Source organism: Felis catus, chromosome C1, assembly GCF_018350175.1.
Source record: "Felis catus isolate Fca126 chromosome C1, F.catus_Fca126_mat1.0, whole genome shotgun sequence".
In the NCBI taxonomy this organism is placed as follows: domain Eukaryota; kingdom Metazoa; phylum Chordata; class Mammalia; order Carnivora; family Felidae; genus Felis; species Felis catus.
The window spans coordinates 24,278,199-24,293,693 of record NC_058375.1 but is presented as its reverse complement, the minus strand read 5'-3'; the positions used below and the strand labels follow the sequence as shown (position 1 = coordinate 24,293,693).

Here is a 15,495-nt window from a genome sequence, read left to right as displayed (position 1 = left end):
TCGGACACTTAACCGACTGAGCCCCAGGCGCCCCCCCTTTACCAAAGTTTTAATTGCAGCATACCTCTGCCAATTAAAACTAACACCGAATCCCTGTTCTACATATGTTTTTTTAGATACCATATTTGTCTATTTGCATTCACCAGTTACAGGGCCAATTATATTAACTCTATTTTCTTATTTTCTGTGTTCTTTTTTAAGTGTTGGCACTTAAAAAAGTTGACATGGGGCTCAAACTCATGAACTGTGAGATCATGACCTGAGCCAAAACCAAGAGGGGACACACTTGACCAACTGAGCCATTCAGGTGCCCATTACATTGTGTTCTTGATGTTTCAGCATTTGGGACCTTTACAGACCCAGGGACAGACTGCCCCTCCCATGGCTAATGCCTAAAGGTAACAACTTGCCTAACAGCAAAGTCCAGAGCCATATCTCCTCCTCTACCTTGCCTATACACCCAGGAGACAATATTCCTTCACTTTAATCATCTCTTGGTGAGGTAGTAGGCAAGTAGAAACCACTCCTACAGACCAAAATCCTTTGGATTAATTCAAAGTTGCCAGTACTAAACAGTTTACTCTGCCCTGCCTTCACTTTCCCTCAGAAACCTTAGTAAAGTCTCTGGCCTAGGGTTGAGCTTCGGCTCAGGTCATGATCTCACTGTTCGGTTCAGTTTGTGGGTTTGGGCACCCATTGGGCTTGCTGCTGTCGGTGTGGAGCCTATGTTGGATCCTTTGTCCTCCTATGTCTGCCCTCCCCCTGCTTGTGTGTTCTCTCTCTCTCTCAAACCACACACACACACACACACACACACACACACACACACGTATACACAGACAATATATATACATATGTATATATATACATATGTATTTCTTCTGTGACCCTGCATGCATGCAGTGGCTTCCTCTCTGAGACCTGTGAGTGTAACAAATGTATTCCTTTCATGCCGCATTCCTGTCTCTTCCTGTAGTCAGAGAGGCTTTATCATACCTTACCCAATATTTACATTTTTAAAAAAAAAATTTTTTTTTTCAACGTTTATTTATTTTTGGGACAGAGAGAGACAGAGCATGAACGGGGGAGGGACAGAGAGAGAGGGAGACACAGAATCGGAAACAGGCTCCAGGCTCTGAGCCATCAGCCCAGAGCCTGACGCGGGGCTCGAACTCCCGGACCGCGAGATCGTGACCTGGCTGAAGTCGGACGCTTAACCGACTGCGCCACCCAGGCGCCCCCCAATATTTACATTTTTAAAACAATCTCACTATCTAAAGACCTGATGAAAGTGAAGCTGATTATGTTAACCCACAAGTCCTTTAGAGGCCTTTCTGATTCTCTGAATTTCTAACTGGAAATTATCAAGAGTATTTATTGCTAATGGGGTGAAAAATAAGTTTTATAAGGCACACAGAACGAACAACCAAGATTGCCCCCTTTGTAGCATGGTTGGGGGATTGTAATGAGAATTTAAAAAGAAATCTCCTAAGAAGATGGGGGCTGCTTCTTCAACCAGGAAATCATGTTGGGGGTGGAAACAGAATAAGGAAGTACATAAATGGGGGGGGGGTGGGGAGAAGAGTCTATTAAGAGAATCTGAGTGAAAGAGAAATGAAAATGGAAGTTGAAGAAAGAGCTGAATTCCGGAGCTAGAGAAACTGAGGAAATGAAACTTCAGAGAAGGCACCTCCGTCATTCTGTAAAGTAGCTTGGTGAACCAACTGCGGCGGTAGGGTCTTAAAATGTGCAAGCCTACACACCCACTTGGCAAGTCCCAAGTGAATTTATTATTTAAAAAAAACATTCTAGGGAAATGCAGTGGCCTCCCTTTGGGGTTACTGATTACCCCTGTGCCTGGAGACTAATAGGCACAGGACAGATTCCTAAAGGCAGGACTGTGGACCGCTGTCCCCCATTACCTGACACATGGTTTTTCATGACTCTGAGCCTGGGCTCTCCCAGGGAGCTGTCCCTTCCTTCGAGCAAAGCTGACAACAAAGCTGGAAGGAGAACCAAGATGTGCTTCTTTAGTCACCATGGTGACAAGAAACCATCACAAATATTTGCTTGTGACTTCACTGGAGAAGGCAGGCAAGGGAGGTTAGATTGGAAGAAGGAACAATCACAGAAGCATATCTGGAATCAGCAACCAAAGGAATGCTGGGCTCTCATTTAGGGACCAACAGGCAAAGGGTTTGTTTTCTTCATGCACTCCCTTACTGGATTCTTAAGAAATCCAGAATACAAATAACCTTTTCTAGCATCTGTCTTAGACAGCCTTTGGGTTTTCTTAGTCAAGGAATTCTCTCAAAGTGAATAGGTCCCTGATGTTATACCTCCCATTTCTTAGGAAATAAGTGGCTAATGTTGCAGTGTACTCTCTAAACGTTTGGAACCAGGGGACGAGCAATGATACAAAATAGGCACAGACCCTGTTATGTCCTGAATTGTACCCTGCCTACAACTCATATTTTGAAGTTCCGGCAGACAAGGTCTTTTTATTTTTTTAATGTTTATTTTTTTCTTGAGAGAGAGAGACAGAGTGTGAGCAGGGTAGGGGCAAAAAGAGAGGGAGACACAGAGTCTGAGGCAGGTTCTAGGCTCTGAGCTGTCAGCACAGAGCCCAATGTGGGGCTTGAACACAAGGACTGCAAGGTCATGACCTGAGCTGAACTCAGATGCTTAACCGACTGAACCACCCAGGCACTCCCAGACAGGGTATTTTTAAAGAAGTGAGGATACTGGGGTAAGGCCCTAATCCAATTATGATTAGTGTCCTTATAAAGAGAAGATTAAGGTATAGATGCACACAGAGGGAAAACATCACATGAACATGAAGACAGCCACTGATAAACCAAAGAGAGAAAAAGGCCTCAGAAAAAGCCAACCCTGCTGACATCTTGATCTCGGAATTCTAGCCTCCAGAACTGTGGAAAAATAAATTTCTGTTGTTTAAGACATCTTGGCTGTGGTACTTTGTTTTGGCAGCCCTAGCAAAATAATATAAGCTCTGACTGATAGAATCAGAGTCTCTCTTTTTTTAATTTTTTAAAATGTTTATTTATTTTTGACAGAGAGACAGAGCATGAGTGGGGTAGGGGCAGAGAGAGGGGGAGACACAGAACCTGAAACAGGCTCCAGGCCTGGAGCCTGACATGGGGCTCAGACTCACGGATTGCTAGATCATGACCTGGGCCGAAGTTGGATGCTTAACTGACTGAGCCACCCAGGTGCCCCCAGAGTCTCTTTTGAGATTCATACAACTTTAAAATTATGCACATGTTCTCAGAAAAAGGCATACTACATATAGCCAGCTATCCTGTGTGTGGGATGGGAATGATTCTACTACACCTTCACGCTCACATCCTGTATACCTGCTGGCTCTAGGACTTTCCAAATCAAAGCCTTATGTTCATGGTCTGTACTTCAAAAAGCTACCAAGCAATCACTTGGCATCTGCCTAGAAAAAGCCCAAAAGAGCTATATTTAGTAAATAAGGGAACTAGCATTATTTTCTAGGTAATGACCTGACAATCTTCAACGGAGATGGGACTTGGAACACTACGAAGCAGTCAGTCCTTTCAAATTAGTTCCCTTGCCCTGGTGTTAAGCTGAGTGGGCGCTGATCACTGCAGAAGGAAGCTTTCTAAAGAAATGTCATTGTAGCTGTCTGGGCATCAAGGATGAGCTGAGGCTTTAAATCATGCAGACTCACTGTTGGGCATATGCTACAATTAGGAAGCTTTACAACTCATCATGATGCATTAAAGGTTACTTAATGATAGTGGGAAGAGGGATAAAAAAGATAAGTGGTTATCTCTCAATTTAAGGCCTCTTCCTTCAAGAAAGAAATCTGATTCCTCCTAGGCTAAAAAAATGGCTTTTTTTAGTTGGCCTCTCATACCTTTCACTAGGAATTATCTAGCTAATATGTATCAACATAAGATTCCTGGGTTGGGGGCCCCTGGGTGGCTCAGTCGGTTAACTTCAGCTCAGGTCATGATCTCACAGTTCCTGGGCCTACATCAGGCTCTATGCTGAGAGTGCAGAGGCTCCTTGGGATTCTCTCTCTCTCTCTCTCTCTCTGCCTCTCCCTTGCTTATGCAAGCTAGCACGTGCTCTCGCTCGTGCTCGCTTTCTCTCTCTCTCTCTCTCTCTCTCTCTCTCTCTCTCTCTCTCTCTCTCTCTCACACACACACACACACACACACACACACACACACACACACACACACACACACAAAGAATCCTGGGTTAAAATACTACGGCCAGGGGCGCCTGGGTGACTCAGTCCGTTAAGCTTCTGACTTCAGCTCAGGTCATGATCTCATGGCTGCTGAGTTCAAGCCCCGCATCGGGCTCTGTGCTCACAGCTCAGAGCCTGGAGCAGGCTTCAAATTGTGTCTCTCCTTCTCTTTGCCCCTTCCCGGCTCATACTCTCTCTCTCCTTCAAAAATAAACAAACATTAAAAAAACAAAACAAAAACAAATACGAAAACTCCACTACGGCCATATTCCAGTTAATTTAAAGGAAAGGAGAGGCGCCTGTGTGGCTTAGTCAGTTAAGCGTCCGACTCTTGATTTTGGCTCAGGTCATGATCTCACGGTTCATGGGATTGAGCCAAGTCCTGCTTGGGATTCTCTCTTCCTCTCTCTGTCCCTACCCCACTCACACTCACTCTCTATCAAAAATAAATAAATGAACATTTAAAGAAAAGAAAGGAATAAGAGTATACCAGGATATAGAGTCCACAGCCTTAGCAGGCTAGTAACAATTGCTAACGTGCCAAGCTTTTTGTAGACATAATATCTGATCTTCACAATAATCTTGAGAATCCATTTTACAGATGAGAAAAATGAGACTCAGAGGGTAAGTAACAAGCCAGGAAGCTAATCCATCAACCTTAACCTATTTGATTGCAAACTCCAGGTTCTTCTCATTTCCCAAAAAGGTAAGCTATTGGTAGCAGCAAATCCATCAGAATTCTCAGTTGGGGGTTACTCTATCTCCGATAAAGAAACAAATTTGCTCACATCCCAGGTTTTACAGGACAGTTTTAATATTACATCAGGGACTGCCTTCATACTCAGTTTTTACAACATTGTGCCAGCCAAACAAAATCTGACAGGGGCTAGGGTGAAATCAGCGGTTTTAAACTCTTGGTTTGAGGACAGTAATTAAATAGCAATTAATAGCTAAGGAGCCAGGTTCAGAGGTGTTATGACTCACACAAGATCATTCAACTATTAAATTGTGAACCTGGGGGGTGCCTGGGTGGCTCAGTTGGAGAAGCCGCCAGACTTCAGCTCAGGTCACGATCTCGCAGTCTGTGGGTTCAAGCCCCATATCGGGCTCTATGCTGACAGCTCAGAGCCTGGAGCCTGCTTTGGATTCTGTGTCTCCCTCTCTTTCTGCCCCTCCCCCACTCATGTTCTGTCTCTCTCTCTCTCTCAAAAATAAACAAACATTAAAAAAAATTGTGAACCTGGGACTGGGATCTAGACCCTCTAATTCTAAAGGCCTCTACTTTTCATCCAACCTCTGAGAATTCCATTCTTTCCAACCCCCCCCCCCCCAACACACATATATTTCTATTCAATTTGGCTCCTGCCTTTAGACTAGGTTCTGTCTATACTGATCTATGTACTCAGTCATTTTAACTTGAGAATTACTGGCAATCAATTCTTTAATTAGTACTCATACAAAGAGGGAGCAACTGAAAACTGCCAAGATGTTTGTCTAAAGAGATCTCCCTCTCTCTCTGCCCCTCCCCTGCTCTTGCTTTGTTTCTCTCTCTTTCTCAAAAATAAATAAATATTAAAGAGAGAGAGAGAGAGAGAGAGGAAGACATAGGATCCAAAGCAGGTTCCAGGCTCTGAGGGGTCAGGACAGAACCCAACATGGGGCTTGAACCCACAAACCACAAGATAATGACCTGAGCCAAAGTCAGAGGCTTAACTGACTGAGCCACCCAGGTACCCCATATTTATTTTTAAAAATGTTTATTTCTTTATTTTGGGGTGGGGTGGGGGAGAGAGAGGAGGAGAGAGAGAGTGAGAGAGAGAGAATGAGAGTGAGAGAGAGAGAGAGAGAGAGAAAGAAAGAGAGAGACAGAGAATCTTAAGCAGACTCCATGCACAGTGTGGAGCCAGATATGGGGCTTGACCCCACAACCTTGGGATCAAGACCTGAGCCAAAATCAAGAATCAGAGGCTCAACCAACTGAGCCACCCAGGCGCCCCTAAAGATTTTATTTTAAGTAATCTCTACACCCAACATGGGGCTGGAAATTACAGTCCAGAGATCAAGAGTCACATGCTCCACCGACCGAGCCAGCCAGGTGCCACACCACCTGCAATTCTTTATCCTGAGAAGCAGCCAGTCACTTGTGAGTGCATCTTTTCATTTACCACCCCCCATCCAAACTACTGCCCCATTTCTCTATTCTCATGAAGACCAAAATAATTTTTCTGCTCCCTTTTTATTATGAATTATTTAAGCACTGAAAAATTGAAATAGCATAATAAACATCTATAAACTCTCCTTTAAGATTCAAAAGTTTTTTTAAACGTTTATTCATTCATTTTGAGAGAGAGGGTATGAGCGGGCGAGAGGTGGAGACAGAGAGGGAGACAGAATCCAAAGCAGGGTCCTTGCTGTCAGTACAGACCCCAAAGCAGGGCTTGAACTCATGAACTGTAAGATCACGACCTGAGCTGAAGTCAGACACTTAACTGAGCCACCCAGGCACCCCTAAGATTCAATACTTTTTAACGATGCCCTATTTGTTTTACTCCATCAGATGTACAAATGATATTTTACAAATATTATACACATTTTGTTTTATATTTTTTATAAAATTTTTTTTTCAACGTTTATTTATTTTTGTGACAGAGAGAGACAGAGCATGAACGGGGGAGGGGCAGAGAGAGAGGGAGACACAGAATCGGAAACAGGCTCCAGGCTCTGAGCCATCAGCCCAGAGCCTGACGCGGGGCTCGAAATCACAGACCGCGAGATCGTGACCTGGCTGAAGTCGGACGCTTAACCGACTGCGCCACCCAGGCGCCCCTGTTTTATATTTTTTAAAGTTTATTTAATCTCTACACCCAAAGTGGGGCTCAAGCTCATGACCCTGAGATCAAGAGTCACATGCTCTTCTGACTGAGCCAGCCAGGCACCCCAAACTAAACATACCAAAGTTGTAAATGGCACAACTTGGCACTTCACCCTTATTACTTTAGTATGTGCCTCATAATAAGGACCTTCGTACATAACCACAATTTCAAACCTAAGAAAATTATCAAAACACCTATTATCTAGTCCATACTCAATTTTTCTTATTTCAAAATGATTGTTATAGCTAGTTGGCTTTTTTTCAACCCAAACCAGAATCCAGTCAAGGTTCACCCACTGTATTTAGTCTTCTAAATTTTATTATGGAGAATTTCAAATATGTACAAAAGTAGACAGAAGAGTAAATAAAGTGAATCTCAATGCAATCACTCAGATCCAATAATCAACTAGTAGCCATTAATCTCTGTTTCTATCTACACCCAGATCCTGAATCACTTAAGCAAATTCCTGACATCTCATCTATATATACTTCAATATGTAGCTTCAAACAATATATATTTTTAATTACATTATCATTGGCAAAACACTCAGATCAATGGAACAGAATAGAGAACCCAGAAATGGACCCACAAACATATGGCCAACCAATCTTTGACAAAGCAGGAAAGAATATCCAATGGAATAAGGACAGTCTCTTCAGCAAGTGGTGCTGGGAAAACGGGACAGCGACATGCAGAAAAATGAACCTGGACCACTTTCTTACACCATACACAAAAATAAACTCAAAATGGATGAAAGACCTAAATGTAAGACAGGAAGCCATGAAAATCCTCCAGGAGAAAGTAGGCAAAAACCTCTCTGATCTAGGCCACAGCAACTTCTTACTCAACACGTCACCAGAGGCAAGAGAAACAAAAGCAAAAAAAACCATCGGGACCTCATCAAAAGAAAAAGCTTCTGCACAGTGAAGGAAACAATCAGCAAAACTAAAAGGTAACAACTGATGGAATGGGAGACAATATTTGCAAATGACATATCAGATAAAGGGTTAGTATCCAAAATCTAAAGAACTTATCAAACTCAGAAAACAAACAATCCAGTGAAGAAATGGGCAAAAGACATGAATAGACACTTCTCCAAAGAAGACATCTAGATGGTCAACCGACACATGAAAAACTGCTCAACATCACTCATCATCAGGGAAATACAAATCAAAACCACAATGGGATACCATCTCACGTCTGTCAGAGTGGCTAACATTAACAACTCAGGCAACAACAGATGTTGGCGAGGATGCGGAGAAAGAGGATCTCTTTTGCACTGCTGGTGAGAATGCCAACTGGTGCAGCCACTCTGGAAAACAGTATGGAGGTTCCTCAAAAAATTAAAAATAGAACTACCCTATGACCCAGCAATTGCACTACTAGGCACTTATCCAAGGGATACAGGTATGCTGTTTCGAAGGGGCACATGTACCCCAATGTTTATAGCAGCACTATCGACAATAGCCAAAGTATGGAAAGAGTCCAAACGTCCATCGATGGATGAATGGATAAAGAAGATGTGGTGTGAAGCATTCATTACTCGGCCATCAAAAAGAATGAAATCTTGCCATTTGCAACTATGTGGACAGAACTGGAGGATATTATGCTAAGTGAAATTAGTCAGTCAGAGAAAGACAAATATCATATGGCTTCACTCATATGAGGACTTTAAGATACAAAACAGATGAACATAGGGAAGGGAAGCAAAACTAATATAAAAACAGGGAGGGAGACAAAACATAAGAGACTCTTAAATATGGAAAACAAACAGAGGATTACTGGAGGGGTTGTGGGAGGGTGGATGAGTTAAATGGGTAAGGGACATTAAGGAATCTACTCCTGAAATCACTGTTGCATGATATACTAACTTGGATGTAAATTTTTAAAAAATTAAAAAAAAATTACATTATCATTATTCCAACATTTGGTCGCTTTTAATGTACAAAATCCCTATCCTCTCCCTCAATCCTTTAAAAAAAAATTTTTTTTTTAATGTTTATTTTTGAGAGAGCGTATGCGCAAGCGCAGGAGCAGAGAGAGAGGGAGACACAGAATCTGAAGCAGGTTCCAGGCTCTGAGCTGTCAGCACAGAGCCCAACATGGGGCTCAAACTCACAAACCCCAAGATCATAACCTGAGCTGAAGTCAAATGCTCAACCGACTGAGCCACCCAGGCACCCCTCCCACAATCCCTTTATTTACTTGTGATACTGACTTTGTGAAGACTAGGTCAGTTGTCTTAATGAATGCCTCACATTCTCATTTTTTTGTCATTAATTTATGCCTATCTCCTGTGTTTCCTGTAAAATGGAAGTTAGGTCTAGAGGCTAGAACAGATTCAGGTTCACAATATTTTTTTGGCAAGAACACATATAGGCGGTGCTTTGTGTTTCATACTCATCACATTACGAGACATGTAATGGTAGGCTGCCTAAATGATCATAAATTTGGTAAGATGGTAACCAGATCCCTCCTGAAAGTCATCTACAGGGCTCCTGGGTGCCTCAGTTGGTTAAGCATCTGACTTTGGCTCAGGCTGTGGTTCCCGGGTTCAAGCCCAGCGTCAGGCTCTATGCCCTCTCTGGGACTCTCCCTCTCTCTCTGTCCCTATCCTGTTTGCACACACTCTCTCTCTCTCAAAAGTAAATAAACTTAAAAAAGGTCATCTACATATCCTAAGTCTACATTCACTTTGATTTTGTTCTGACATGTTTCTTGAATATTACATATTTTGTGTGTAAGATATAAAGCACAATGAAACGACCATTATTAAAACAGGTATTACCACTATTGTTGAATCTGTGTGCTTGCTGTTCATTCTTCTAACTCTTCAAACCTGATTTCTACTCCTTCTATTCCACAGAAACTGCTTTTATCACGTTCACCAACAACCTCACTGCCATATCTAACAGACAGAAATTTCTGTTTTCTTCTTAAGCCCTCAATATTAATCACTAATCCCTTCTCTTGGAGAAGGTTCTCTCTTGGCACCACTTCCAACCTCACCCAGTCTTCTCAGTCTTCACTACATCTAGATACTGGTTTCTATCTTTACTCTCTTTCTAGGCGATTTCATTCATTCCCATGATAACTTCCAAATTTATGTCCCAAGTGCAGCCTTTTCCCTTGAGCTCCAGACCCATATATTCAACCACGTATCGAAATCTTTACTTTGATATCCAAAACTAGCTCCATTTATAACTTCTGCTCACCCCCCTACCAGCAACAGCATTTGCAAGTTACTCAACCCAAAACCTAAGTAAAAGCCATCCTTGATTCCTTCTCTTCTCTCTCCTCTTTCATCTAATCTCTTAACAAAACCTGTCTGTTTTATCTCTAAATGTATCTTGAATGTATTTACATATCTATCAATTTCTGACCCCCACACCATCCAAGTCACTACCATATCTCACCTGGCTACTAAAAAACAACCTGCCTCTTCCTCTCTTCCCCCTTACTCTCCATCCGTCACCACAATAAAACCAGAGAGACCACTGCTAGGTATTTAGAGGCTGTTTCCGGTGTAGTCTTTACATTTCCTGTTTTCTTTCTGCCCACAATGCTCTTCCCTAGCTCTTAGAATTGCTAGGTCCTTTCCTCATTACCCTAACCCAAAGTAAGCTACTCTATTTTTGTCAGAACACCTGTTTTATTTCCTTTATTACACTATTTACAGTCTGTGTCTCTTCTCTTCCGTAGGATGTTTTAAGTTCTGCAAAGGCAGGGACCTTTGTTGTATCTCCAGCATCTATGGTTATCATAGATACACAAGAATTTGTTAATGAGTCACTGTTCAAATATTTATTCAATATTTACTGAACACCTACACTGCCCCAGACACAAGGCTTAGCTGTAAGAGTTGCATAATAAGTGTTCGCCAGTAGGTGTAAGGTTAGTGAAGAAATGTACAGCAAAGAAATCTTCTGTGACTGGAGTGAGCAGAATTCCCAAAGGCAGATTTTAGAAGGGTTTCTTCCAGAATTGACAGAAAGCCGAATAAAAAAGAGTTGTAGGGGCATCTGGGTGGTCAGCTTCTGACTCTTGATTTTGGCTCAGGTCTGATAGTGAAGCCTGATTAGGATTCTCTCTCCTCTCTCTCTCCTCCTTTCCCCTGCTCTCTCTCTATACATAAATGAACAAACAGCACCCCTACGCCCCACGCAAAAAAAAAAAAAAAAAAAAAAAGTTGTAAAACAGCAGGACACGGGGACCTGGGTGGCTCAGTTGGTTAAAATGTCCGATTCTTGGTTTAAGCTCAGGTTATGGTCTCATGGTTTGTGGGATCCAGCACCACGTAGGGCTCTGTGCTGACAGTGCGGACCCTGCTTGGGATTCTCTCTCTCTGCCCCTCCCCTGCTCGCACTGTGTCTCTCTCAAAATAAATAAATACAAACTTAAAAAAAGGATAATATACCATGATGTTCACCTCAGTCAAAAAATAAAGCTATTAAAAAAAAAAAAAAGGAAAAGGACACACACGCTTCCGAAAAACATTTTAGACTACTAAATCCAGTGACCTTGTCAATGTTGATTCTGTTTGACTTTCTAATTTGCCACTGATGATCACCTTTGCCTTCTTGAAACTCTACCCATGATTCTGACAGCTCCACCCTATCCCAGTTCTACCTTTCCTACCAATCCTCAGGTTTCATACTGTGTTCCTCCTCAATGCCCATCTCTCACTCTCAGTGTGCATCAAAGTTCTACCTTTGGTCCTCATCACAGCAGGAGCAGCTCCTGCAAGTAATCTTCCCCAGCTTCAACCTCCACCTTTTAAAAAAAATTTTTTTCTAATGTTTATTTATTTTTGAAAGAGAGAGAGAGAGTGCACATGAATGGGGAAGGGGTAGAGAGAGAGGGAGACACAGAATCCGAAGCAGGCTCCATGCTCTGAGCTGTCAACACAGAGACCTATGCGGGGTTCAAACTGATGAACTGTGAGATCATGACCTGAGCTGAAGTCGGACGCTCAACTGACTGAGCCACCCAGGTGCCCCTTCAACCTCCACTTTTATACCAAGAACCAAATCCCTACTGTCTCAGCCTCCTGCCTGAAAGTGTATTTCCAAATGCCTACTGGCTATATCTCCACCTCACCCTCTCTTTAAGCCAGTTACTTCTCGTATCTTCCCTAGTTCAGTTAACACCATTACCATTCACCTGGCTTTAGAGTCAGCCATGAACTTCCTCCTCCCCAAGCTTCAACAGATAAACAGATTTTTACCTGTGCCAGTCTCTCCTTAACCAAACTCTATCCAGCCTCCTTTGAAACTTTTCTCAACTAGGCCTCAACCATGGCCTAATAATAGTTGAACAAAACACTCATGGTTCCTAGGATGACCCTAGCCCCCTGCCCTTAAAGTGCCTGCTTAAGAAAATCTCAAGGTTGCAAAAAGAGTTTACTGTTTGTTCCACCAACACCTGAAAACAGGGCCCCTGTCTCCCAGGCTCTGTGGGAGGGTAGGAGTCTAATGTCAGTAAGCACCAGTTAGCAAACCCAGATGGGTTTCAGATAGGCCAACCCCTCTTTCTCACATTTTGTAATTTTTCACTTCCCTGACTCTTCTGAGCCCCCTTTCTCTGCCCCCTCTATTCTCTCATCCTCCCTTCAAAATGCCCAGTTACCCCTGTACAAATCGAGGTTGAATTTAATTCACACTTTTCCCTGTTGCAATAGTATGTTAATGATTAAAATCTGTCCTTGTCACATTAACTAGTATCCAGCTTTATCTGTGAGTCGTTACCCCAAAATGGTTCCAACTGACAACTTCCAATGACACTGTTGTACTTTACAACCCACCACCTTTCACTTCTAAACTATTAAATCTTTGAGAGCAAGAATCCATGGCACAATGCACACCACAAACATGCTCTCAAATGTTCCATTCAACATCTTAAACTTCAGTTTTCCAAAGGATCCAAAGTGGCTTACAATAAATTCAACAAAATAAAAATACAAAAACAAAAATCTGGGATAGAAATATACCAATTTGTATAAAAAACAGAAGCGATGAATACAGACAAGGATGACCCAAAGAATCCATTATTAAAATTGATCTGAATTTTGACATGTCAGCTGCTTGGCAGCCAAAACAAAACAATGAGCAAACGCTTACATAATTTTCATTATCCGTGATGGTGACTTTTAAAACACAAGTTTAAAATTTTGACTTTTCCTTTTTTGGTTGCTGGTGCTGCTGACGTCATATCTAAGAAACTACCGTCTAAGCCAAGGTCATGATTTACTCCCAATTTCTTAAGAGTTTTATGGCTTTGAGCCTTTACATTTGTCTTTGATCCACTGAGTTAATTTTGTATATGGTGTAAGGCAGAGGGGTCCAGCTTTATTCTTTTGCAAATGGACACCTGTATATAATTTAGGCATTAAATATAATACCTAGCACATGAGGATAATAAAAATAAACCAGTGATCCACACAAGTTCTTTCTTAATGAATTTATCTTTAATTTTTTTTTTTCAACGTTTATTTATTTTTGGGACAGAGAGAGACAGAGCATGAACGGGGGAGGGGCAGAGAGAGAGGGAGACACAGAATCGGAAACAGGCTCCAGGCTCTGAGCCATCAGCCCAGAGCCTGACGCGGGGCTCGAACTCACGGACCGTGAGATCGTGACCTGGCTGAAGTCGGATGCTTAACCGACTGCGCCACCCAGGCGCCCCAATGAATTTATTTTTAATTGCGATGCCTTCAAAGTTAATGATTTTTATGATTAAACCAATCTATTAAACCAAGAAACTGCTGCAGTATACAACAAGTTCATTTCCTGTGTCAAGTTTCTTACTTCTGTGTCCCACTAGGAGACCTCTGTCAGACTCCCCAAAGCAGACAAGGATCATGATGCTCCTGCCAAGAAAATCATACATCTGTGTCCTCACTGCTAGATGTGAAGCCATCTTCTTGAGTTCAGCCCAGAATGCTTTCCAAAGTCTCTACCCATGATGAAAAGGTTTTATCTACTAAATCCAGAGTAAAAGCCAAGATCTCCCTTTTGAAAGATCTTTGAAATATCCCAAAGTCAATGTTTAACCTCCATAGAAGGAAAATTCAAGATTTTTCCAAGGAAATTCAAATTTAACTGGTAATAATTTAGTAATGATTTGCTTAGCTCCTAAGGCTAAACTCATGCAGAACCCCCATTTTAGAGGTAGGGAGACCCAGGCATAATTTACAGAAGGACCCAGCTAATTTAATGGGTCTAGTCCAGGTATTTCTAAAGCCAATGCTCTCTCCATTACATACACTTAATAGCATACTAGCCACAAGGGGACTCCCTTGTTATTTTCTGGAAGAAGTGTCAATGTTCCTTCTATCCTAACCATTGCCTGACTCAATCCCTTAAATGAGGTGTGGTCTGGTTCTTGCCAGGAATAGGGAATACAAATATTAGATAACAACACTGATATGAACAGAAGTAGAAAACTGTAGGGACTGGCAAGTGGTTAGGCAGTCATTTCACGGCTGTCTGCCACCTCAAAGAAAAACCGCAAACAACCATTTGAGTTAATCCTCCTTGTTTTAGAAGCCCTCCACCCTATTTGTGTGTGTAGGAGGGAGTCACGGTGGCGGCAGTTGCATTGATGATATCAAGTTGAGGGAAATAGGATGAAGGGAGATAAATGTCATTTAAGTATGGTGTAAGCTTTGAAAATGTTTTCAAGAAGTTCAACATCATGTAAATGGACAGAATGTCTTTAAGGGTTCGTATTAGAAAGATATAGTAGGGCGCCTGGGTGGTTCAGTTGGTTAAGCATCTGACTTCGGCTCAAGTCATGATCTCATGGTTCATGGATTTGAGTCCCGCATGAGGCTCACTGCTGTCAGCATAGAGCCTGCTTCGGATCCTGTTTCCTTCTCCCTGCCCCTCCCCTGTGCTCGTGGGCACAAGCCCGCAAGTGCTCTCTCTCTCAAAAATAAATAAACATTAAAAAAAAAGTAAATAAATAGCTAGGCTGAGAAAAGGCAGCTGTGCTGGATGGACCACAAAAAGGCACACTGGAAACACTGTGGTACTGGTGAAAGGGGCTACAAAGCCAGACAAACTGATTTCTGGTCTTGCTACTTAATAAATGTACAACCTTGGATGTCATTTATCTGTATCTCAATTTTCCTACCCTTACCCTGCCTACTTCAGAGTTATGTTGAAGATAATTGAGAACATACATGAAAATAATTTAGGATTAGGTTTGGTAATAGCTTTTCAAACTTCTCAAATTTCTCCCCGGCAGTTCATGACCAGGAAATATGGCCAACAAGGAAACAGTGTGAAACAGGTAGGACAGCATGAGGCTCTCAGGGTGTTATCTGCAAGCTTGTCAAAAATGCTAGTCATCAAGACAATGGGAGAGGCT

The 15,495-nt window shown here is 42.2% G+C and overlaps 1 protein-coding gene across 2 annotated transcripts in view; it reads right to left on the bottom strand.

Annotated features, from left to right (window-relative positions):
- KPNA6 (karyopherin subunit alpha 6) overlaps positions 1-15,495 on the bottom strand; it is a 66,427-nt gene that overhangs the window by 34,133 nt on the left and 16,799 nt on the right. The window contains exon 1 of one of the 2 annotated variants that reach the window (XM_003989809.6): positions 1,923-2,065. The exons of the other annotated variant lie outside the window; for it this stretch is intronic. Within the exon in view, the coding sequence (XP_003989858.1) occupies positions 1,923-1,941 (19 nt within the window). The 5' untranslated portion in view covers positions 1,942-2,065. Of the gene's footprint in view, positions 1-1,922; positions 2,066-15,495 lie in introns of those variants that run through there. 2 annotated transcript variants of the gene reach the window in all.